Source organism: Aquarana catesbeiana, linkage group LG12, assembly GCF_042186555.1.
Source record: "Aquarana catesbeiana isolate 2022-GZ linkage group LG12, ASM4218655v1, whole genome shotgun sequence".
In the NCBI taxonomy this organism is placed as follows: Eukaryota; Metazoa; Chordata; class Amphibia; order Anura; family Ranidae; genus Aquarana; species Aquarana catesbeiana.
Window position 1 is genome coordinate 43,817,869 of NC_133335.1, and position 23,468 is coordinate 43,841,336.

Genomic DNA, 23,468 nt, shown 5'->3' on the forward strand with positions numbered 1-23,468 from the left:
GCGCAAAAGTTATAGGGGATAGATTTATGGCATTTTTATTATTTATTTTTTTTCTTTACTAGTAATGGCAACGATCTGGGATTTTTAACGTGACTGCGATATTGCGCCGGGCATATCAGCCACTTTTTGGGACTATTCACATTTATACAGCGATCCGTGCTATAAAAATGCACTGATTATTGTATAAATGTGACTGGCAGGGAAGGGGTTAACACTAGGGGGGTGATCGAGGGGTTAATTATGTTTCCTAGGGAGTGATTCTAACTGTAGGGGGAGGGGTCTCACTAGGGGAGGAGACCGATTTGGTGTTCCTCTGTACTGAGAACACACCATCGGTCTCCTCTCCTCTGACAGGAAGTGGATCTGTGTGTTTAAACACACAGATCCACGGTCCTGCTCTGTTACCGGGCAATCGCGGGTGCCCGGGGGACAACGCAGCTGCCAGGCACGCGCATCGGGTCCCCAGTGATACGGCGGTGCCATTGCCGGCGTTCGCGCCCCCTGGTGGCCCGGGAAGGCGAGTGCGTCATATGACGCCCTCCCAGAACGAGAGCCGCGCCGCCTGGCCGTCATATGACAGCCGGTGGGCGGTTAATGGGATAATAATGAAGCTGCTTTGCTGATGATACTGATGGAGTTATTGCAAACGAATTTTCAAAGGCTTTTTTTTCTATTGATATCAAGAATAATATTTTTATATTTTTTTATTTGGGCAAGTTACCAAAACACCATTATCCCGTAGTTTTTAAGATCAAAGATACAACTATGTTGGTGTCCCTTGTCAGTTTTACATTATGTTTTTTAAAATGTAACTGCCTACTCCCAAACTGTTTTTTGAAGTAAAACACATAGCCAAGTATTATTCTTAACAATTTTTTTATTGTGCAATAAAAAAAGAAAACAAATAAAATTAGACATGCTATCTGCCAATAGAACTTAACCAAAAAGTACATTCTATGCATCCAAAAATATAGGAAATATACCAAATTAAATCATTATTCAACCAAAAAAATTATGTCAAAGCAATAACTCCAAGGCCAATAATAAATAACACGTTATCTCCTCCGATTCTGCAACATGGCTGGTTGACGAACGGCCGTTCAGAAATGAACTGAAAAGCGCAAAATGAAAAGCGCAAAATGAAAAGTGCAAAATGAAAAGCGCAAATCAACACTCACCAAACTTCTACTAACACGAAATTAGCAGAGCTGAAGAGCTGAAAAACAACGTAGTACGTCACTACGTTCCTACGTTCGTATTTGTTGGCCAACAATTCCTTGCCGTTTGTATGCAAGACAAGTTTGGGCCAACGCCCTTCGGACAAAAGTCCACAGTTTTGTTGGCATACAATCCGATCGTGTGTATGAAGCTTTAGACACACACACAGCGTGGCTCAACCAGGCCCCCTGCTCCCTCCTCGCAGGATTTGACAGAAGCAGCAATCTAAGGAGAGAGAAGAGCAAGGTATCAGGGACAGCGCTCGATCGTGAGAGGTGTCAGATATTTCCTTTTTTTAATGTATGGGGGGTGAACAAGTAGTGGGGTGTCTTTTACCTTAATGCAGGGAATGCATTAATGTAAAACCTACCTTGACTACCTTACATTTTACCTTCCAGAAATGCAACAGAAAGTGATTTCTTGGAACTAGGGGTCCGCATTGCTGCTATCAAAAGCCTTTGTGTGAAAAACGAATGGTTCTGCTCTAAAAACCTCTAATAGCTATAAATAGTATGGAGACAAGTAATGTCATAAGCAAAACGTAAAATTTTAGAAAGACAGTACAACCACAGCTAAAACATACACAGTGTGCGATACTCCATGTTAAATGTTTGCACATGGTGGAGCAAACAAAGATAACAAAATGGTGTAAAGTTCAATCCCCATTATCCCTAATTTAACATATTGCTGTCTTTTTTTCTATTAGCTTTCTTGTATGGACTAAAATTAGATGACAAAAGATGTCAGAAGGAATTACACAACTGGAGAATTAGCTTATTTTAGCCAGGGATGGCCATATACTGGGCAAAATTATTACAAATATAAATGTTTACAATGACATGATTCAGCATTCCTCGTATGAAGAGGAAAAAAAACAGCTGAATAGACTTCAATTCACCAAAATCTCAAGAGATTCAATTAATTGGAAAGTTCTGGACAACTCTTTTTCAACCAGACTGATAAAGCATGGATTACCAAAGATAACCTATTCCTGTGTCATACAACTCAGACTGTAATGGATTTATCACTGAACACGCAAGGAATAGAAGATGTGAATGCAGGTCTGTGGGAGTGCCTGATGTCTCAGTTCTGGACATTGCAATGCCTCAGTCTGTGGCTAGTGGAACCACCCTTTTATGCTGAGTCAACTGTCTGGAAATATATATATACCAATTCTGGTATTAAAAGTTGCATCAGATCATATTCACAATTCTGGTATTAAAAGTTGCATCAGATCATATTCACAACTCTTAAATAAATGATAAGTCTATTCCTTGTTTGTGCATATGCATACCTGTCCTATGCCAAAGGCATCAGAGGAGCACTGCTGGACTTTTCTTGTTGACACTTTTAATTTTTAAAATAATGTACCTCAATTCTCCAGTGCCCTTAGTATGGCGATAATTGGGCACAATTATTAATATTATGCGCTATCAACTCAACTCAAGTCCTAGTGGCTTGAAGAATGAGAGCTCAAAAAAGAAAATCGGCTTTCTGCTAGTCTGCCGAGATCCTCCAGTGTCATCCCCACAGCTGTAGTCAATGTGTCCAACCACTTAGTACTAGCCTCTTCACCTGCTTCTTTTGATCTTCCCAAACATTATTTCCTTCTCCAGTGATCCCTCTCTTCTCGTAACTCAATCATTTGGGCTTTTGGTGACATAGCCGGTTTGATCTCTTTCAAAATAGATCTATTAGTTCTATAGGCTGTCCACGGCACTCATACAGTCCTTCTCCACCACCAAAGTTCAAATGAGTCGATCTTTCTATCCTGTTTCTATAGTGTCCAGCTTTCACAACTGTATTTGCTAGTTGAGAAAATTAATGCATAGACAAGTCTAATCTTTGTTTTGGGTGTAATTTATTTGCATTTGAATACTTTGTCGAGAGTCTTCATTGTGTAGCTACCAAGTGCTAATCTGTGGAATTTGGTCATATCATCATATGGATTTTGATCATAACAATTATTGAAATACTGTCCATCATTATTTCCTTCATATCCACCATATCATAGACATGTTCCCATTGTCCACAATAATGGCGTTGGTGTCCTACAACAGGTATTAAAAACAAAATTTCAATTTTTAGTTACAACTTCTCAAACAAGTAGCATTACTCCAGATCTACATCTCATGAAGTCACCAAGAATGTCCTGGGGGCTGGCTCCAAAGTTTGTCTCCACTTACTATTGAAAGTTATTGATGAATGGGGAGCCACACACAAACATCTCATTCTCCGGAATACATTTTATTGAACTGTCAATTGTACATCTGGTAACATGATGTCCCCACCTGGATGTCACCCCTCCTTAACGTGTTTCATTGATAATGACTTTGCAATTGTACACATTAATGGTGTTGGTGTCCAAAAACGAGAATTAAAAACAAAATGCCAGTGTTGTTTCAGTACTGTACATGTCTCTTGTCTCCTTCTGCCACCGCTCACCAATAATTTTCTGCACCAACAAGCGTGGAAAGAAGGCACTAGCCCACGAGCAGCCATCCCTGCTGGTAATCCTAACCATGGTTTACAGAGAGATTAATACCGATATCTCAAGAGGTTACATGTATGAATAGGCATAAACTGATTTTTTAGAAATAACAATTTAATAATGTTAGAGAGTTGCTATTGTGGGGAGTTTATTTTTACTAAATTACAGGGAACAGTGAGCCATTCCATGGGAAGAAGATATAATTGTGGTTAAATACCAGGATATGAGGCAGTTTGTGTGGGATAAGTAGCCATTAAAATGTTATTTTTTGTAATTTATAAACATTACAAATGTGTTATCTTGGCTATAATGCTACACAGTTTGAATGCATCACAGTTCATGTTACACTGTGAAGAAGAGTTTATTTTTTTCTTGTTCCTTTAAAACTTGTCATGATTAGAAATGTTATAAGTGACATATTTCATAATTACGAGTCGGCTCAGGTAGTAGCCTTGCTATCAGAGTACAGGATGTGCAATACATATAAAGGAGCAGGAACCAATGGCTGACTCTTCATTCTTGGGGGGGGTCTCTCAGGATTTCTGTGTCTCTCACGACTGCCACCAGCATCCTTACAGCTCTGTAGTCACAGGCAGCAGCATATACTGACTAAAGCTTTTTTTTAAGATTGCCAAAGCTAATAAGTAGAACCTGAGGTTTCCTTCAGAGGTTTTTAGAAGTTCTTTGAGCAGTTGCATAGTTTCCCAGCTATATTTACCACCAATGTTAGGAGCAGAATTTTCCACTGACAACCAATGTAAAGGTTCACTTCTACACCGACCATCAATGTACGGGGACACTTTTCCACTGATCCTTAATTTAAGTATTCCCCACTGTTCAGCAACATATGGGGCTCTTCTTCTGCTAACCACCAGTGTGACAGGGCATTTCTCCATTGGCCACCAATGTAAGGGGCTTTTCTTCTACTGACTAGTGACTACCAAGAAAGATGGCATTTCTCTACTGGTCACAAATGCAAGGAGGCAATTCTCTACTGACATTGGTGTTTCTTTTGTGTTTATTAATTTTATTTATTACAACATAGTGGCTAAGTGCTTAGTACTTTTGCCTGGCAGCACTAGGGTCAATGGTTCAAATCCCAACCATGGTACTACCTGCCTGGAGTTTGCATGTTCTCCCTGTGCCTGCGTGGGTTTCGTCCAACACTCCAAAGACATGCTGATAGGTTTATTGGCTTTTGTCTAAATAGATCTTAGTATGTGTACATATGAAGGTAACTTAGGGACCTTAGACTGTAAGCTTCTTGAGGGCAGGGACTGATGTGAATGTACGATACATATGTAAAGAGTTGCATACATTTTTGGCGCTATATAAGTACCTGTAATAAATTACATTTCAGGATTATTACAAAAAATAATTTTATCTTAAAGATTAGAAGAGTGTTAAAAAAAGTATCTGCTGTGGAAGTCAAATATCCTATGTATGCTACATGGTTCATTGTTTTCTTTAAACATTTCTGCAATGTACTGATCAGCTAATGTATCTTGAGCTGCATAAATACAATTTTCAGAAAGAGTTCCTCCGGGAAAATCTAAAGATTATTTCAAGGGTTGTCCAGGACAAAAAGACTGATAAAGTCTAGTCTGGGACTTTTGCTGTGCTAGTTTAGAAAGCGGTGGATGTGCATGTGCATACTGCACCATAGAATTGACCATACCTGGTCTTGGATCCAGAGTTTTCAGATTAGTTACTAGCTTTTCTGTGCTTATGGAAATATCCTGATGGGTATCCACTATGCACAGTGTAGTTTAGTGCAATAGTTGGATACACTGACATTATATAGGTTATGATGCAAATGTTGAGCTGCTTCAGGATGCCTCAAAAATGTCTTTTGAACCAGTTTTGATGGCATTGGCCTGGATGGGATTGCTTTGCTTCTGAAGTTGTTTGGTTGCAGTGCAAAATTTGGCTCCTACCTCGAGTGGAGGGCAGCCTTTTTTCAACTAGGATGTCCAGGCCCCCTGGGGTGCCTTCAGGTTTCTTCAGGGGTGCCTTGGCAAAATGCCTAACAATTGGCCAAAAATTGTATACAAGCCAGCGGGTGGATGAATCCTGCTTTTTAGGTACGCAAAGCCACAGGTTTTCATTGTGCACCATTACAACCTTCTAGCCGCCTGCATCCTATCAATCAGTTTGATTGGTTGATAAGAAGGACGTCAGGCACTTGCATAGCATCCTTGTTTGCCTCTCTCCTGCCCCTCTCCATTAGCACTGGGGGCACATTAGCTGAGTGAGGGCAAAAAATCAGTGTGAAAAGGTGTATTTGCTTTAGACGAATAAATCACTAATGTTGGGTATCCTATGAGTGTGGCTGTTGCTGGGTTATGTTTTGTTTAGTTTTCCATAATTTAGAATGGAGTGCTTTGAAATTGAGCAATTTTAAAGGGAGCCTTGACTGAAAGAAGGTTGAGGTTGTCCTAGGGTAACATCACACCCCCCCCCCCCCCCAACAATTGATACATTATGTTGTTTGGTCTACCAAAAAAGCACTAAAACTGTCAAATGCATTGGGACCTACAACAATTTTCCATGGTCCTAATTCTACGTCAATTCTTTATATATACTTGTGGAAATGTGCAATATGCTGTATGTACATGGTGAAAAGGGCTTGGCAGGAAATAGCGCCTTTTCAGGGATGGGATTGTTACATTTTATATTTTATATGTTTTTAACTCATGGACCTTTATTTCTTGGGTTTATGCTTAGCACCTTAAAGTCCCTTTTCTCTCCCTTTTCTCATGTTGTTTTGTTATGGCTGCAAATATCCACACATACTTACTGGAACTTGTATATTACACTTCAGTACATTATACTTAAGTACAAGTAATTTGTACCTGAAAAAAAAAACACTAACTATTATATTGACTAAAGTAAAGTACAAGAGTTAAATTCAGATTGTAGCAGCAATAGCAGCACATCAGAATTAACATTCTCTTGCCTGAGGTTGTCCTTTTAAGGTCCAAGTTGACCTACCTATTTTTTGAGCCTTTATTTCCCAGTTAAGTTTATTATCCCGAGTTGCACCTTTTAAGGACTTTTAACTCCTTCCCATCCTGTTATATATTACTGGTAGTGATAGTAAATATGCCGAGGAATAGACAAAAAAAATCTTCTAAAAACATCCTAACCCTACTGTACCTACCAAGAATGCTGCTCCCTGAAACTGTAATTCTTAATAAACATGGAGAATCTAAAGACTATTTTTCATGTTAGTATCAGGCAAAGATTTGGATGCGTGATCATATATATTAAATTAAGTCAGATGCCGTTTTAAAATAAGTTATGTAAATCTAATGTGGGAACACAAGGCATCTGTTTTATTTATAGAGATAAAAAAAAGATTGTTACTTAACTCTCTCTCTTCTATCTATTATTCCACAGGGCACGGGCAGTGTAATTGCGGTGATTGTATCTGTGAATCCGACTGGTCTGGAGATAATTGTAACTGCACCACACGCACAGACACCTGTATGTCCAGCAGTGGGCTCTTGTGCAGTGGTAGGGGGGAGTGCATCTGTGGCAAGTGTGACTGCACCCAGCCAGGCTCCTACGGGGACACCTGTGAAAAATGCCCCACCTGTCCTGACGCCTGCACCTTTAAGAAGTGAGTGCCAAAGACATTCATTTCCATAGATCACTGTAAATTGAAAAATAATATGGGGGGACAACAATGAGGAGAATTTACTAAGACTGGAACAGCCAGAATGTAGCAGATATACATGGCGACCAAACAGCTTCTAGGTTTAATATACAAAGCTTAAGCTTTTACTTTATTTATTTTAGCTTGACACTTTTTTCCCCCAAATTTTTTTTGTATCACTTTTATTTCTATTACAAGGAATGTAAACATCCCTTGTAATAGGAATATGGCATGACAGGTGCTCTTTACAGTGAAATATGGGGTCAATAAGACCCCACATCTCACCTCTAGGCTGGGAAGCCTGAAATAAAAAAAAAGAAAAAAAGATCACCGCTTCCCAGCCGAAGCGGCGCCGTTTTTTGAATACAGAGGCCGGGCGTGACGTCATAACATCACGCCCGGCCTCTGAACCATCATAGAGACTCCGGCGACCTTCTGGTAAATCTCTATTCTGAACATTCGGTGCCGGCGGATCATGTGTCACCGATCGTAGCAGTGAGTCGGTAGAAGCACCGGAGGGCGGCAAGAGGGGGGGGAGTCCCCTCCCGTAAGAACGGTCAAGCGGCGGACAGATCAAGCGGTGCACAGATTCGCCGTCTCTAAAAGACGATATCTGAATGATGCCTGTAGCTACAGGCATCATTCAGATATCCCCGCTCAAAGCTGAGGACGTCATTTGGTGTACGGCGGGCGGGAAGCAGTTAAAGTGTTACTAAACCCAGAACCTGCATGCACTATATCTGGTCTCCCACAGTACACAGAACATGGAAATGCAATTATTTTAGTAAATATAAAAGGATAAATACCTTTTCTCATCAGCAGTATATAGCAGCCTTGTGACTTCTATCAGTTCCTAGTAAAGCTTGTAGGAGGAGTTTTCATTCTCCCCTGATCCTCCGTCTGGACATGTCTGGACAGTGCTGATTGGCCCCAGTGCTGATCACATGCACCCCCTCAAGAAAAGAAAAAACTCTCTAGTAATGCACACCAAACTGAGCATGTGCAGCCCGTCCCCTGGCTCTGTAAATATCAGGTTATTTTTTGGAGACAGTGGAAGAGGAGGAGGATCAGAGAAGACAGGATCAAACAGCCTTTATACACAATGCAAAGAATTAACCCTTAGGTTCCACAGAGTATAACAAGCATGCTTTACTGCATATACAGACTGATTTTACTGTTTAGTAACACTTTAACTGAACAAGCTGACGTTAGAAGCTGATTGGTTACTATGCACAGCTGCTCCAGATTTTGCTTCAGTTTACTAAATCCTACATTGTACCGTATGTATTATGTGCATTATCTATATGTGATAGAATTACTTCTATCACTCACATCCATGTACCTAAACCTTATCACACCTGTACAGAAACAGATATTTTCCATATACAGTATGTGATTTTGCTGCAAATCATATTGCTATATTGCATGGTATTATTATAAGAAGACATTTACCTATGTATCTTGGGGATGTAGTTATAAAAGATTTTCTATTCATCCTGCAAAATTGCATGTACATTAATTTTGCACGAATGGGGGCAATATGAAATGTTACTAGGCTATTTTTTTTCCAGGTCGAATGCTACGCATTCATACAGAATAGAGTGAATTTAGAAAATGCCGGATTATGGCCACTAGATGGATCATAGGAAATAAAGTGGCCATAATACAGTATTCTGATTCAAGCTAAATTGTACGAAGAATAATATTTGACCTGGGGAAGAAAATAGCCTAAAAACAGTCAATGTTGCCCCCCTTCACACAGAATGAATGTATATGTAGTTTCAAAGGACAAATAGCTTTGTGTTTTATAAATACACACCTCAGTGTTCCTGCCTACAGCCTATCACTTGACATTAAATACACTTATCATTTTTTTTCCTATCCTATTTCAAGGGGGTGTGTGGAGTGCAAGAAGTTTGAGCGTGGCCCTTGGAAGAATGAATCCATGTGCAAGAGAATTTGTCGAGATGAGATTGTACGTGTAGAGGAACTTGGTGAGTATCCAGTGTGATACTAGACAAAAACTATAGATTTGTTTTGATTTTCAGCTTTGGCAGCCTGCTGCCCTAGGCAAGACTAAAATCGGGCGCCCCTCTCCCCATCCAAATTTGTCCCACCCCAGCCACGGCATACCATTCTTGTCTCAGGGTCTAATGAGGAAGCTGCAGCCATTCACACTGAACAGCTGCGGCTTTCTCATCAGACCCTGAGACATGATTCATCCAAGTGTCACATATGTGGTCAGTGGGCCAGAGGATGGGGTCAGCGGGACATAGGGTGGGGTCAGCAGGGCAGAGGATGAGGCGGCACTGGTGCGCACTGATATGTGGCACTGATAGACGACACTGATAGGCGGCACTGATAGGCAGCACTGATGAGGAGGCACTGATTGGCAGCACTGATGGACACTGATTGACAGTACTGATGGGCACTGTTGGAGCTGCACTGATCATCAGGACACTGATGGCCAGTGCCTGATTATCAGTGTAGATGTCCCTTTCACACTGGGCGGTCCCCTCTGAGGAAAGGAATGCCGATAACTGGCAAGTGTGTTTATATCGTGATCAGCTGTGTCCAAAGGGGTGCGCGCAGCAGCAGGCACGCAGGGGCGTGGTTCTGGGAGGACATCAAAAGATGCCTTCCCAGAGCTGGACAACCACGCTGTAGCTATTATTCGGCTATAGCACAGTCACCTGGCGCTGCCCCCTGAAAAACGCCCAATGACGCCTTGTTTGCCACGTGGTAAATACGCCCCTGATCTGTTCACCTTTTGGTTCAATAAGTTTTTATTGCAGAAGTAGTGTTAAACATACAACAATGTCAAAGGCACCTAGATTGCCCATGCAGGGGCTAGAACTAGCGCATAAGAGACAAAAAAAATAATAATACAACATAAACAAAGGAGGGCAGCCTCCTATTTAAACGGTCACAGAAATCCTGAGTGCAACATGCGTAAGTTGGGGTAACCCCCATAAGTGCAGGAATAACCAGGACAAAAAATGCATTAATTCTGCATTAAGATCATCTTGGGCATCTGTTAGCAATCGAAAAGGGCTAAGAGTCCTGGTAAGAGAAGGAAAACTGAGAGAGAAATAAGAAAGAGAGGGGGAAAATAAGAAAAAGTGGGTTAGGGGAAGAAGGAGTAGGAGACCCGGGATCACCCAGGAAACCATTCAGAGCCGATCCATACTAGCCAGAGGGAGTTCAGGGAAGGCATATGCCAATCATGGCTCCCAAACTTTAAGGAACTTGGAATGCGTGTCTTTGAGTATACTAGACATTCCTTCATTGACCATCATGGACGTCAAGTGGTTTTTCACTTCCTGAAAGGGGACTGTGTTTTTTTTTTCCATGCTTAAGCAATCGTCCTTTTGGCCCCTATAAACAGATAGGTTGCCAATTTCTGTTGACAAGCAAACACACCCGGGATAAGGCAATGTAATAGAGCAAGTTTGGCCTCTTTACAGACATTCAAATGGAACAGAGAAAACAACAAACTAAAAATTCGGGACCAGAAACCCACTAAGCACGGGCAGGCCCACCAGGTGTAAATTACATCCTCACGATGGCCACATCCCCGGAAACAGTGATCGCTAGAGGTCGGGTTGGCATGGGCAATACATGCTGGAACCCAATACCACTGCAACAGCACTTTGTATGCCACCTTTAAGATGGCAGTATTAAAGGAACATTTAGCTACAGAAGACCAGGCCTTACTCCAGTCTACCGGATCGATCCCATGTTCCCACTGGGACACATAGGAGAGTGAGGTGAGAGATGATCGACTATTCAAAGCTGCGTAGAGGGTGGAGATATGCCCCTGGAAACCCGGGCATGTAGACAGATATGTTCGAAAGCGGATGTCTGGAACGGGTAGGAGGAGGTACATCTGAGCGTAGTTATCCAGTGCTGGATCTGAAGAAAACAAAAGAATTCTGCCTGGGGAACATCATAGGATTCCCAGAATGCAGACCACGTCAGTGGAGTAGGTGTAGTCAACAGATGGCGTACCTGGGTTATGCCCGTGAGGTCCACCATGCGAAAGCCTGAGACTGGTCAAGACCAGGGGGGAACAATAGGTTATTAGTTATAGGCAGCAGGGGCAGGAAGGGGAACATAAGGGAGCTCAAGTATCTTACAGAGTCCCACAACTTTAAGCTATGTAGCATGAGAGGGCTCAATGACGTTGGCTGAAGTTTCTGGGGAAGCCAAAGAAGCGCTTGGATAGAAAGAGGGGCACAATTAGGGAGCTTCCGAAGCACCCATAGAGGAACATTGTAGGAAGCATGGATTAGTGATAATTGGGAGATCTGAGCTGCCAGATAGTACTTAGAAACATGGGGAACCCCCAAACCACCTTGCAATCTATGTATAAAAAGGGTAGCCTTAGAAATTCTAGGGTGTTTATTAGCCCAGATAAAGCGCATGATCCTGCTCTGGATTAGGCGGAGAAAATGTGGAATGACCCGTACTGGTAGGGTAAGACCATCATCTTTAGAGTGGATTCGACCCAACCAGGACAGGTGTGGAAATTGTCATGTCTGCAGAAGAATGGTCAAGGATCTAAGAAGGGGGTAGTAATTAACAGAGAATAGAGAGGAGTAAGTGGGGGGCAGCCGGACTCCCAGATATTCAATATATGTGGTTGTCCAACGAAAAGGGAAATGGGACTGCAGGTGTGCGACCAGGTCAGGATCTAGGGAGACATTTAGAGCTACAGATTTCTCTAACGGAGGCCCGAAATGGACGAGAAATGTGTCAAGAGGCGTAACAAGTTGGTGAGGGTAGTAAGGAGATTAGTCAAGGACAGAAGTGCGTCGTCAGCAAAGAGGCTTAACTTGAACTCATGGCCTACATAGGGGATTCCAGTCACATTCCGGTCTGCACAAAGTACAAGTGCTAAGGGTTCCAAAGCCAAAAGGAACAGAGCTGGGAAAAGGGGGCACCCCTGCTTCGTGCCCCAATGGATAGAGAAGGGTGTTGAAAAGTACCCGGCTTATTTTACCGTAGCTGTAGGGGCTGAGTATAAAGCCTTAATCCAGGTCAACAAGGCTTCCCCAAAACCTCAACGAGAGAGAGAGCACAAATTGCAGGTATTCCCATGACAAGGCGTCGAAGGCTTTATAAATATCTAAAGAAAGAAGGAAGCGCGGGATTTTCCGATACTGCATAAGATGAATAAGATGAACCACTTTGCGGACATTATCGCCAGCCTGCCTCCCTATATATGGATTAATGCGGGCACTCAGGATTCTACCTAGGATCTTCAGGTCGTCATTCAGAAGTGATATTGGTCGGAAAGGCCTGGGGTTCACTAGCATCCTCTGGCTTCCTAGGGATAATTGCGATATGGGCCCTTAAACCATCAGGAGAGGGCAAGGAGTCCTGCTTTAGAGCGTTGAAGTAGTTAGCAAGGTGAGGTGCTAAAACACAGGGAGCGTCTTATAGTAAAGGCCAGAGAATCCGTCCGGCCCAGAGCCTTAGAGGGCTTCAGGGACTTGATTGCTTGGAGAACTTCAGCTTCTGAGATGCTTGCAGCAAGAGCTTCTTGTGCGCCACCAGGAAGCAAAGGAAGGTTAAGATCCCGGAAGAACTGTTCCTCTTGCTGTGAGGAAAATGGACCTGGTTTAGTATAAAGTGAGGACAAGAACTCGAGAATCTAGATAGGGTTTGCTCAGGATTAGAGGTAAGACCCCCAGTTCTGGTCCGGAGCCGAACAGGCTTAAAATGTTTTCCCACCAAATTCAGTTCCTTGGCCAGCATTGGACCTGGTTTCTCTGCACAGGTGTAGTACTTGTGCTTAGACCGCTGTAGGGCCTTTTCGGCTCGAAAGGTGGAGAAAAGATCAAGTTCTGTCGTCAGGGTGTCGCAAACTTTTCTATGTGTAGCAGTGGGACGTACCTTCCAAAGTACATCTTCGGCCGTCAGAAGAGACTGTAGTTCTGTGATGCGACACTCTCTGACTCGTTTACACGCTGAAGCAAGTTGAATGATATGACCTGAACTGTAGCCTTATGGGCTTCCCACAGGGACACAGCTGATGCGACTGAGCCAACGTTGTCAGCAAAATACGTTTGTATGAAAGATTGGATTTGTAAATTCGTAGCCTGGGTGGACAGTAGGGACTCATTAATTCACCATAAAAAAGGGTGCTTAGTAGGGTCTGAGAGAGAAACAAAAAAACCAAGGGGTCATGATCAGACCATGGTGAGGAAAGAATAGAAACCTTACAAACCAGTAAAAGGTGATGTACCTGCATAAAAACGTGGTCAATCCTGCAAAAGCTATCATGGGGGTTGGAGTAATAGGTAAAGTCAAAGTCCGTAGGATGGTGCTCCCGCCAGACATTTATTAAACCAAAAGTTTGCAGGACTGCACACATCTGAGCCTTGTGGGGGGAGTCGTGAGAGGGGGTAGAACCCTGTGCATATCATCTGTCTAAGGTCGAGTTGAGGGTGATGTTGGAGTCACCCATAAAAAAGAGTAGGCCCTTATGGTGCTGAGAGACTACCTTACAGAGATGGGAGAAGAACCTGTGCTGAAACCAGTTGGAAAGGTTGTGTTTGAATGCGATCAAGACACCTCTATGTTTTTCAGTGGCCAAGGCAGTATAAAACTGAGAATAATGTGGGGAGAGGAACCTAGGAGTGGAGGACTGGGCGAACCTTGTCTCCTGTTGGCATATTGTATGCACCCGTTGAGATTTAAGATGATGGAACACTTTGGATCGCTTTAGGGGCGAATTAAAGCCATGGATGTTTTGTGAGTGGATGGTGTGGAGGAGTGAAAGTGCTCATCAACAGAGGAAGGCTTGATGGATTCCCTAGGTGGTGATTGGCTAGCTTCCCGACAGGCCCCGGGACCCAAGGAGAGAACAGAAAAGGGGTGGGAGAAAGAAAAGGGAAGAAAAGGAAGAGAAAACTGGAGAGAGAAAAACATATAGTAGCCACAAGAAGGGACCACCAAACAGGTGAAATACGGTACATCCCAACAGTAGGGGACATCCAGGGGGGTAGCTCCCACACCGGGCACATGGCTGGAAACATAGCACATACTATAACTCCCATGGAGATGAGGGAAAAGGGTATGGAGAAGTTGCAGGAAGCCAGAATCCAGCCCAACCTGCGATGAGGGAGAAAAGGAAAGGGAGGGGGGGGAAAGAAGGGGGGGGCAGGAAGGAGGGGAAGGGAGGAGGGGGAATATGCACCATAGGTAGAAAAAAGGACCAGCAAAGCAAAAAAAAAAAAAGGCACACACACCATACACATGAAGGGGAGCAACCTAGGCCAGCAAATTATGAACTATAAGTGCAAACAACACATTCTCCATGAGGAAAGTCAGGGGGGAGACACAGCTCAAACGCTGTGTCGTGTCCTCAACCCCCCCCCCCCCCGAGGTCCACTGCAGGACCCTAGAGGCCATGAAGGCAGATATGATAAAGCATAAATGTATAAAAATTAACATAAAGAGAAGGGCAGGCCTTCACACCACCGCCAGCACAAAAGGGTCCGACGGAGGCAGGGAGGCCGACCTAAGGGTCAATCTAGAATGGTGCAAACATATGGAAAACAGTAGCTTAGCAAATCAATCATAAATACCCAATGAACAATATAACATTAACCTCTATGTCATTAACCCATAGTGGGCCTCCAGGGGAAGCCATGTAAAACAGGTCAACAATAGTGCCATGAAACTAAGGGGAGAAAACCTCCAGCTAAGGTAGGGACCTGTAGGCACAATTAGGGACACCCTAAGAAGTTCCACAGTGATCTATGGGTAAATAAAAAATGAAAAAAAAAGGGGTTAAAGAGTTCAACAGAAACTGGCTTGGGGCGCCAATTCCAGGACAATAGGCACAACTGGTTACAGACTAGAGATCTGTTCACTTCTGAGCACAACCGCCTCCGAAAACCAGGCCCTAATATTTTAACAACCCCCATCCCAGGAAGAAGGAAGGTGGGGAAAATGTGAAGACCCTTCACCTGTCCCTAACACTTAAACACCCATCCTAAACACCCAGCCCTAAACACATGCCCTTAACTGTTAACCTTCCCCCAACACTTAACACTACCCCTAAATTTAGTTCTATTGCTAAATAAACCTTATTACTCTCTATTGTATACACACCTCATCTGTTGCTGATTGAATACAGTCCTGCAATAAGAACATGCACTGCTGATATCCTGTCTCCAAACTAACCAGTGACATTTTTTCTTCATTTTTGCTTTTCTCTTCATATTATTTATGTAATAATTTGTATCTCATACACTGAATTTCCTTCTCAGTTGACAATGGGGAGGATGCGGTGAACTGCACTTATAAGGATGAGAATGACTGTGTGGTCAGGTTCCAGTACCACGAGGACTCCAGTGGGAAGTCTGTGTTGTATGTCATCGGTGAAGAAGGTAATCCTGCAGACTGTTGACTGCTGTTTAATATTATACTGTCATATTATAAACCAGCCTTGTCTAGGATGTACGGTTTTGTTTTTTTCTCTAAGGTATGTTAGGAGTTTCAAGCAAACAAAAGTGCAGCTACAGACACAGCAGAACATACAGTTTCCACCTCGTCCAATCCGAAAATGCCTTGTATTCATTGAAAAAAATATAAGGCTTTCTTTAAATGGTGGTAATGCCGAGCAGGTGACCCCGGTGGTTACTATGCAGAAGGGCAGCTGCTCAGCACTGGACCTGGACAACTACTGCAATGTAGTAGTGACGATTACCACAATGAAATATGTGTACTGCCACATGGAGAGCCCGAGATCACCAGCCAGCTGTTTGTAAAAGTAACAGTCAGAGAGAAGGGTATCGTTACGGGTCCCAGCTCCCTGATGTGCCGACAGGTGCGTGTCACGTGACTCAAGTGCGGCTCCGAGACTCGCACGCACCCACCCCCCACTACACAGCACAACCACAGTGCACAAAGCAGCTGTCACTGGCGGCCCGCCCCCCACTTAGTACGCCACTAGCGGAACATCAGCGGCCGGTGTTAGAACACCGGTCCTGCATGTCAGAACCCGTGGCCGAATTTGCATGTCCCAGACATGCAGCCCAGCTGCCCGGCGGCCCACCAGGCAAATGCCGGTCTGCCCTATGGCCAGTCCGGGCCTGATGTATGATATATATTGTATGTATTCATGGTAACTGGGATTTTTGCTGTTGTACACAGGAACGCTAACCTCATCTGGGATGTTTAGAATAACAGTGCTATTCATGGCATGCCTCCAACATAAAATATTAAGTACAGCCAAAGTATACAGTCTACTTTGTAAAGATCCACCTGGTGGATGTTTCTAATTCCAACAGAGAAAGCGTTACACTTCAAGTTTTTGCATGACGTTGATCAGTAATTACGAACATACAGTATACTGTACCATACACACTAACTATTAGTAACATGTCCCAGAAACTGGGAGGTACGTGATAAAAATACAAACTTTACAAGAATTCTTCCAGCCCCCTCTAACAAGCTGTTATATATTTCCTCATCAGTGCCTCATTCTTAACTCTTGTGTACCAAGCACTGTCAGTCTCTGGAAGCTATGTGGAATCTGAGCCTCTAAACCTGAACCAGTTTTAGAATTCTTCTTATCAATTGTAAATTTTATTCCAGTTATTTTGGTATGTGCTTTCCAATGCGTTATTTATTTTTTTTTATCTGAGGCTTGATTGAAATTGCATCTAAATTCCTGTATGGTGTTGGCATATGTACCTTCAGACAGTTCTCGTACAAACCATTGAACATAGTTGTTTGGGCATTGTGTGAGTGAAGTAAAAAGTTATTAGTTTTTAGTAGATTCCGCAGTTTAGCAACCTGACAGTTTGTTATATCTCTTAAGACCTTTATTGATGAACAGTAGAAACTTGAGTTCCTGGGGCTGCACATCTGCTGTGGTCAATTGGGAGGCTCCCATTATATCTCTAGAATTTATTATTTCATATTGTGAAGAATGCAAGAGGAGGTGATGAAATGCAGGAACACCTAAAATTCCCAGCTCGACAGCTACCGTAAAAACTATATAACTAAAGTAAACTTATTAAACATATCCATTAAAGAGAAAGGTAGCCCAGTAGACAGCAGGCAAAGTCTTTTTTTGTTTTAGATAAATGGGGGAAGGTTCTCTATCACGTTTTATTCCTGTTAATGTCCCCAGAGACAAGGACATAACTACAGCCATAGCAGCTTATGGCACTGTTATAGGGCCAGAAGAAAAAGAACCCAAAACTGTCTAGCTATACAGTGATTTAGCAACAGCAAAATAAAAGGGCCCTCTAAATGTTTCTTCTTGTGTGACCCCATTGCACATAGCTAAAGTAGATTTTAAGTTAAAAAAAAAATTTTTTTTTTAGTTTTGGATATAATTGAAGAGAGCTGGAACCTCTCTTAAAATGCATGTTGCTATCTGTGTTCACACTAGGGAGATTTCACATCACATCCTGACCCAGTCCCAGTGACTTCACAGAATATATGGGGGAAATCATCCCCGATAGGGAGATAGCTTTAAAAAAAGGAGTTCTATCCTTTTCCAGTTTTTCCAAAGCCAACAAGTTGTGGCATTTAAGTTCACTTAGGAGACGTTACTACATGTGAGGAACGGTAAGCTTTATCTGGTATTCATCTTCTGAAGGTGGCTACCATGCTTATGAAATCCTGATAGCCGCTTGTGCCCTTATTTATTGTATGTCCCTGGATTTCAGTCTGCAATAGACAACCAAGTTGTTCTTGTTCTGAGTATCATCCCCAAAATCAGAGTTTTAGAGGCTGCACGAATCATTCAACTGCTGGTGGAAGCAGGCAGGAGGTTTGTGGGCAATTATAATAAAAGGCACACCAAGCAATATTTTCATAGTTTGCCTGTACTTTGTCTACTTGACATTGCTTCTCCTTTATTCCACACAGAATGCCCTCAGGGTCCTGATATCCTTGTGGTTTTAATGTCTGTGATGGGAGCCATCTTGCTAGTGGGCTTGGTAGCACTGCTTATTTGGAAGCTGCTCATCACCATCCATGACCGGCGTGAGTTTGCCAAGTTCGAAGAGGAGCGGTCGAAAGCTAAGTGGGACACGGTAAGTAAAGCAATGTTTCGCAACTTCCACCGATATATTCCTGTAGCAAGGAAAATAGTTTTCCTCTCTTCTCACTAAGCTGGTAATTTAAAACAGACATCCAACTTAGGAGGAAACAGAGTGCAGTGAATAATCAGCTATGGTAGACATTGTACTTGGCCCTTCCAGCCATGAAGGCTTTATGTACCGGTTTTTGATCTTACGAGTGGTTTAGCAATTTATTTTGTGCACAGCCACACATTAAAATGAGTCTGTACTTTGTCCATGCAAGGCAAAACAACAGGTTATCTTATATGCTGCTCTTCAGCTGCTTTTACTGTACTTACCTTCTCTTCATTTCCATGCTGATACATTTACTTCATCAAAGTGAAGATACAGTGCCTAGAAAAAGTATTCATAACCCTTAAAATTTTCCACGTTTTGTCATGTTACAACCAAAAATGTAAATGTTTTTTATTAGGATTTTATGTGATAGACCAACACAAAGTGGCACATAATTGTGAAGTGGAAGAAAAATAATAAATGTTTTTTATTTTTTTTTTTTACAAGTAAATATGTGAAAAGTGTGGTGTGCAGCCGTATATGTGTATTCAGCCCCCCTTAGTCAATACTTTGTAGAACCACCCTTCGCTGCAATTACAGCTGTAAGTCTTTTTCGGTATTTCCTCACCAGCTTTCCACATCTAGAGAGTGAAAGTTTTGCCCAATCTTCTTTGCAAAAAAGCTCAAGCTCTGTCAGAATGGATGGAGAGCATCTGTGAACAGCAATTTTCAAGTCTTGCCACAGATTCTCAATTGGACTTAGGTCTGGACTTTGCCTGGGCAATGCTAACACATGAATATGCTTTGATCTAAATCATTCCATTGTAGCTCTGTCTGTATGTTTAGAGTTGTTGTCCTGCTGGAAAGTAAACCTCCGCCCAGTCTCAAGTCTTTTGCAGACTTTAACAGGTTTTCTTCTAAGATTGCCCTGTATTTGGCTCCATTCATCTTCCCATCACATCTGACCAGCTTCCCTGTCCCTGCTGAAGAAAAACATCCCCACAACATGATGCTGCCACCACCATGTTTCACGGTGGGGATGGTGTGTTCAAGGTGATGTGCGGTGTTAGTTTTTTTCACCACACATAGCAATTTGCTTTTAGGCCAAAAAGTTCAATTTTGGTCTCATCTGACCAGAGCACCTTCTTCCACGTTTGCTGTGGAAACATGGCTTCTTGCCAACTGCAAATGGGACTTCTTATGGCTTTCTTTCAACAATGGCTTTCTTCTTGCCACTCTTCCATAAAGGCCAGATTTGTGGAGTGCACTACTTATAGTTGTCCTGTGGACAGATTCTCTCACCTGAGCTGTGGATCTCTGCAGCTCCTCCAGAGTTACTATGGGCCTCTTGGCTGCTTCTCTGATTAATGCTCTCCTTTCCGGGCCTGTCAATTTAGGTGGACAGCTATGTCATTGAAGGTTTGCAGGTAAGCCGTACTCTTTCGATTTTCAGATGATGGGTTGAACAGTGCTCCGTGAGCTGTTCAAGCTTATGATATTTTTTTACTTCTCCACAACTTTATCCCTGACCTGTCTGCTGTGTTCCTTGGCCTTCATGATGCTGTTTGTTCACCAAGGTTCTCTAACAAACCTCTGAGGGCTTCACAGAACAGCTGTATTTATACTGAGATTAACTTACACACAGGTGAACTCCATTTACTAATTAGGTGACTTCTGAAGGCAATTGGTTCCACTAGATTTTAGTTAGAGGTATCAGAGTAAAGGGGGCTGAATACACATGCACGCCACACTTTTTGGAGATTTGGAAAACCATTTAATCATTTTCCTTTCACTTCTTAATTATGTGCCACTTTGTGTTGGTCTATCCCATAAATTCCCAATAAAATACATTTATGTTTTTGGTTGTAAAATGACAAAATGTGGAAAATTTCAAGGGGTGTGAATACTTTTTCAAAGCACTGTGTATACAGTAAAGTATACATGGAATCATATGTTCGCATGTCCAATCCTGAAAAGCTTGGTACACACACTCAGTTTTTTGTTCGACGCAGTGGGCTGAACGAAAAAAAAACCTGACAGATTGCAGTACCAACACAAGCAATGTTGGTGAAGTGATCTCCCATGCTGTACCTTTGTGTTCTGACAGAGGGGCTCCTACGCCAGAACACACTGATCAGCGCTCACAGCCTTTGTCTGCAAGTACTGATCTTTTCTGGACTTACGTACAAGTTGAACTTACAAATGAGTTCCATTCTGGGAGCTCATTCATAGGTAGGGGACATGCTGTACCTGGCACTTTGACAAGCTACGCTTTACCCAGGACTTCTACTTTGCAATCTGGTAGGCAAATGTGGACTGTGGGAGAGTGAAAGGAACATGAATACAGGCTGTAGGGACAGAGAAGTGAACCTGTTGCCTTGCCATGTATAGGTAAAGGACATGTTCACTTTATGGGGAGCTATAAACAATAGCTAGGAAACAATACAGAGAGGCAGAAATCCTGGCTGTTGTATTTCTTGCCCCAGAGGAACTTGAACTATGAAGACATTGCTATAAAGCCCAGTCATGTATAAGTACTTGAGATAATTTTACATCCTTTGGCCAAATTTTAGTTGTACTGTTTCATTTGTTAAAAGGGGGAGGCTTGCAATAAGTGCCTGGGGGGCACACATATTTTTATTATATGTTAAATGTCAGATCTCATATTCATTACAGTCATGGGGTTGTAAAATAATATGCCAGTGTTAATATCCACTAATAGCTTACACACTGGACATGTTTGGCATCCCACCCTAAAGCAACACTAAGTTGGATTCTCTGTGTCAGTAGCTACATGTATGAATGTTTGTGAAATCCTATCCTAGGGCTCCCATATGCTTCCATTCCTGACTGCTAATCCCATTATTTCCATTGCTGTGCCTTCTTCAAATGCCACTCTACTCCAAAACAGAATGTATATGTGCTTCAGATAAAATCCCTGTACCTGTACAGGAACTCCAATATCTGACCATTTTTCACATTGTTTTCCTGTCTCTTGCTTTCTGTATGCTGCTATTGCAGGTAAAAGTAGGTAATCTCAGTGGTTAGCCTTCTCCTAAACTATCTATACCTTTTTCATAAAAAACCTAGTATGGGTTCCCACACCCCTGCTTAGCTATTATACCAAAAATGAGATGTAGCACTATCCCTCTTTACACTGTCCAGATTTCTGCTGTGCCGGGAAGTTTTTACATTTGATTTTCGCCCAGCAGCCTGTCCTTCAGTGTGTAGGTGCAACTACATGCTCCATAGAGAAGAATGGGATAGAGGAGTAGGGCTCTTCCATTCATGTCTTTGTAACGTAAAGCCGTGCCTGCCAAGCAGCTTAGGGGGGACCATGCTGCATCAGAGGTCTGATATTCTATATAATACCAATAGGGAATGACCCAAACTGGCTTTTTTTATACAAAGGTGAAGCTGGGTAGGTCAGCGGTATTTTGCAAAATAATGCACATATACAGTATAAATGAATGCTTCTAACATTAGCATACTAGAACAGCTGAGACTTCTCTGTGAATTGCCCACAAAAATTGCAAGTATGTTTTTGATGTTTTAAGGCTTGTTAAAGCGGAGTTCCGCCAAATTTTTATTTTTTTTTTAAAGTCAGCAGTTATAAATACTGCAGCCGCTAACTTTTAAAATATGGACACTTACCTGTCCAGGGTGCCCGCGATGTCAGCACCCGAAGCCGATCTGTCCCTCAGGATCTGGGGTGGAGGCACCGCCATCTTCAGTAAGGGAATCAGGAAGTGAAGCCTTGCAGCTTCACAGCCTAGTTCCCTACTGCGTATGTGCGAGTCGCACTGCGCGATCCCACTGGTCCCTGCTGTCTTCTGGGACCTGTGTGTCTCCCAGAAGACAGCGCGCGGGGGGGCGGAATAGGCGCCGGATATGGCATAGATATCCGTGGATACTGCGGCTATCTATGCCCGGAAGTGGGAGCAAATACCTGGATTATACAGGTATCTGCTCCCCCCCCCGAAATGTGACACCGGAGGGGGGGAGAATTCTGAAAAGCGGATATTACATTTTTGGGTGGAACTCCGTTTTAAGGGTCAATTTACAATGAATGGACTGCCTCAATACAACTTGCATTGGCGGACAAGAAAACATGTTTTAACACACGTTAGCGCATACATAATGTCTTAGTAAAAATCTCATTAGCCCAGCCTGCCTATGCCCCCAGGCCTAAGCTAACCTAGATACCCTGAAGAAAGATTACCTTGGAGGTAACCTCTGCTTATGCAATCACATGCATACTTTAAATTGACTGTTTACGTCTGAGTCCTACTCCCCCACTGCTCTAACACATGTAATATCTAGGAAAACCAGAGGAAACAAAACAATTTGTAAACCATTTATTGTTTGTCCTTGTACAAGATTTGGAGGCATGCATGCCTAGGAGGAATTATTCAAATTTTACTTATTTCCAGTGATGGAATTAAAGACACAACTATATGTGTAAGTGTTCCACAGAAAGATGTAGAGAAGTATATACACTATATTACCAAAAGTATTGGGACACCTGCCTTTACACGCACATGAACTTTAATAGTATCCCAGTCTTTGCCCGTAAGGTTCAATACTGAGTTGGCCCACCCTTTGCAGCCTTTAACAGCTTCAACTCAATAGAACACCTTTGGGATGAATTAGAGCGAAGACTGCGAGCCAGACCTTCTCGTCCAACATTAGTAGTGCCTAACCTCACAAATGCGCTTCTGGAAGAATGGTCAAACCTTCCCATAGACACACTCCTAAACCTTGTGGACAGGATGGAAAAGAGTTGCGCAACTCTTTTCCATCCTATCCATTATTTGTGCGTATCCCACAACTGAGTTGCAGCTTTTGTCCTAATTTTTTATTTACCAGTCTAGCGCGGTTTTTTAAATTTTCTAAACCTTGTAGACAGCCTTCCCAGAAGAGTCAAAGCTGTTATAGCTGCAAAGGTCGGGCCAACTCAATATTGAACCCTACGGGCTAAGACTGG

The 23,468-nt window shown here is 42.7% G+C and overlaps 1 protein-coding gene across 1 annotated transcript in view; it reads left to right on the forward strand.

Moving 5' to 3' along the window:
- The window catches only part of ITGB3 (integrin subunit beta 3), a 135,877-nt gene that overhangs the window by 105,224 nt on the left and 7,185 nt on the right, over nucleotides 1-23,468 (forward strand). Inside the window, exons 11-14 of the mRNA XM_073607661.1 lie at nucleotides 7,112-7,334; nucleotides 9,264-9,364; nucleotides 15,656-15,775; nucleotides 18,273-18,439. Of these exons, the coding sequence (XP_073463762.1) occupies nucleotides 7,112-7,334; nucleotides 9,264-9,364; nucleotides 15,656-15,775; nucleotides 18,273-18,439 (611 nt within the window). The remainder of the gene's footprint in view (nucleotides 1-7,111; nucleotides 7,335-9,263; nucleotides 9,365-15,655; nucleotides 15,776-18,272; nucleotides 18,440-23,468) is intronic.